This window comes from Clarias gariepinus, chromosome 12, assembly GCF_024256425.1.
Source record: "Clarias gariepinus isolate MV-2021 ecotype Netherlands chromosome 12, CGAR_prim_01v2, whole genome shotgun sequence".
Lineage (NCBI taxonomy): Eukaryota > Metazoa > Chordata > Actinopteri > Siluriformes > Clariidae > Clarias > Clarias gariepinus.
In genome coordinates this window covers 4,742,501-4,744,414 of record NC_071111.1, presented here as the reverse complement: position 1 = coordinate 4,744,414, position 1,914 = coordinate 4,742,501, and the positions used below count along the sequence as shown (strand labels likewise).

Sequence of the window (1,914 nt, the reverse complement as noted above, 5' to 3'; positions counted from 1 at the left end):
ATACTGTGTTTTTCGCGTTTTGTGGTTTATAATCTTTTTTATTGCAGTTATTTAGAAGAAACAACAACCCTAATATTTTAACTATAATTACTTTCACAGCACATCCACATCGCACATTTTATATTTAACCCGAAGGCTTTTCCCTGTCTTTAATCCTGCTGTTCTTTCCGCGGTCTCTTTCGGTCATTTCCGCCGAGTCCATCTTCGTCTGTTTCCGCCGACGCTCCGTCACGTGGTGTCCATTTTGTACGTGCTCCCTGTCACAGCCGAGCCCGCACTCGGGGATTTCCGTCAGTGTTAAATCCCCACCTTCGGCAGTTTCCGCCGACATTTAAACTTCGCCCTCGGGATGAGCAGAGGATGCAAGATGGCGGCGGCCCAGCTCTACTGTGTGTGCCGGCAGCCGTACGATCTCAACCGCTTCATGATCGAGTGTGACATCTGTAAGGACTGGTTCCACGGCAGGTAGGGAGTCTGAGCCGTCCTTCACCCAGCCCTGATCGGTCCGGCCCGGGGGATGAGCGCGGTATTGGCGGGGCGAGGCGTGGAGCCGAGCGCCGAGTTAGCAGCCATGCTAATTAGCGTTAGCGTTAGCATTAGCACTGCCTGAGTGCTTTATGTTAGAGTTGTTCACTGAGGATAAACCATCTGAGTGTAGAGAAAAAAAACAACAATAATAATAACACTAATCAGTGTCACGTGATTACTTGACTGTAGACATGACGTCATGTGTTAGGGTTAGTCCTGGTTCAGTTTGTAAACACTTCCTGGTGGACTAATTTATTGTTTAACGTGGGATATTTGGGGAGAATTGAGACCTGACGTGTGTGTGTGTGAGTGTGAGTGTGTGTGTTTCTTTCATAATAATAATAATAAATAAAGATCATTAATAGTAATACTTGTAATGTCAGTTATAATGTTTCTTGGATTAATTGTTCTTGTTAACTTCAAACCTTCAGTTTACAATGTTTACAGTTTATGTACAGTGTGTGTGTGTGTGTGTGTGAGAGAGAGAGAGAGAGGTTGTCTCTGTCTGTGAATGAATGTACGGAGAGACAGATGAATATCATCTCCATTTGTAAACATAATGTAAACTGAGAGACAGAGAGACGGAGACGAGAAGATGGAGAGACTATTATAACAGACAGGATGGATGGATAGATAACATTGATAGTGATGCAGTTAGACAGACTGAGGATGTGATGGACAGATAAATGGACACCCAGACAGAAGGACGGGTACTGCCTCTTAATTGTGTTAATTCATTTATGGATTATTAGATTAGAAGGTTAATTGATGGATAGATAGAGACAGGTAGATTGGTGGACTGAGGGACGGATGGATGAATAGATGTCAGAGAAAGCTGGGTTAACTGATAAATGAGAGAGACAGGTAGGAAGATAGATGAAGCGATAGAGAGGAAGGGACGGATGTCAGGAGGACGGGGAGGTTAACTCTGAGATCTACTGAGTGAGGGAGGGAGACGAGGTTATTTATTAAAATATGACAATGAAGGATGGATGGAGTGAAGGATGTGTGACCCATGTAGAGAGAGATGGAGAGGTGGATGTGTAAAGGAATGTTTGGGGTGGGGTACTGATCAGCAGACAAATGGACTGTCTCTCTCTCTCTCTCTGTATATGCTGTAACATTAATGTTACACCTCAATGAAACTAAGTGTGTGTGTGTGTGTGTGTGTGTGTGTGTAGCTGTGTGCAGGTGGAGGAGCATCATGCAGCAGATATTGACGAGTATCACTGTCCTAACTGTCATCCCATCCACGGACCCTCACTCAGTAAGTGTGTGTGAGGGCGCGTGGGTGGGTAGGTGGGTGTGCATGTTCCCTCAGTAGTATAAACGACGATGATGATGATGATGATGATGGTTGTGTGTCTGTCTCAGTGAAAAAGAGGA

At 44.7% G+C, this 1,914-nt stretch overlaps 1 protein-coding gene across 2 annotated transcripts in view; it reads left to right on the top strand.

The window, feature by feature from the left end:
* Positions 1-310: 310 nt before the first annotated feature.
* kdm7aa (lysine (K)-specific demethylase 7Aa) overlaps positions 311-1,914 on the top strand; it is a 13,183-nt gene continuing 11,579 nt past the window's right edge. For both annotated transcript variants that reach the window (XM_053508534.1, XM_053508533.1), the window contains exons 1-3: positions 311-465; positions 1,710-1,795; positions 1,903-1,914. The exon at positions 1,903-1,914 is cut by the window's right edge and continues 109 nt beyond it. In XM_053508534.1, the coding sequence (XP_053364509.1) occupies positions 350-465; positions 1,710-1,795; positions 1,903-1,914 (214 nt within the window). In that variant the 5' untranslated portion in view covers positions 311-349. The remainder of the gene's footprint in view (positions 466-1,709; positions 1,796-1,902) is intronic.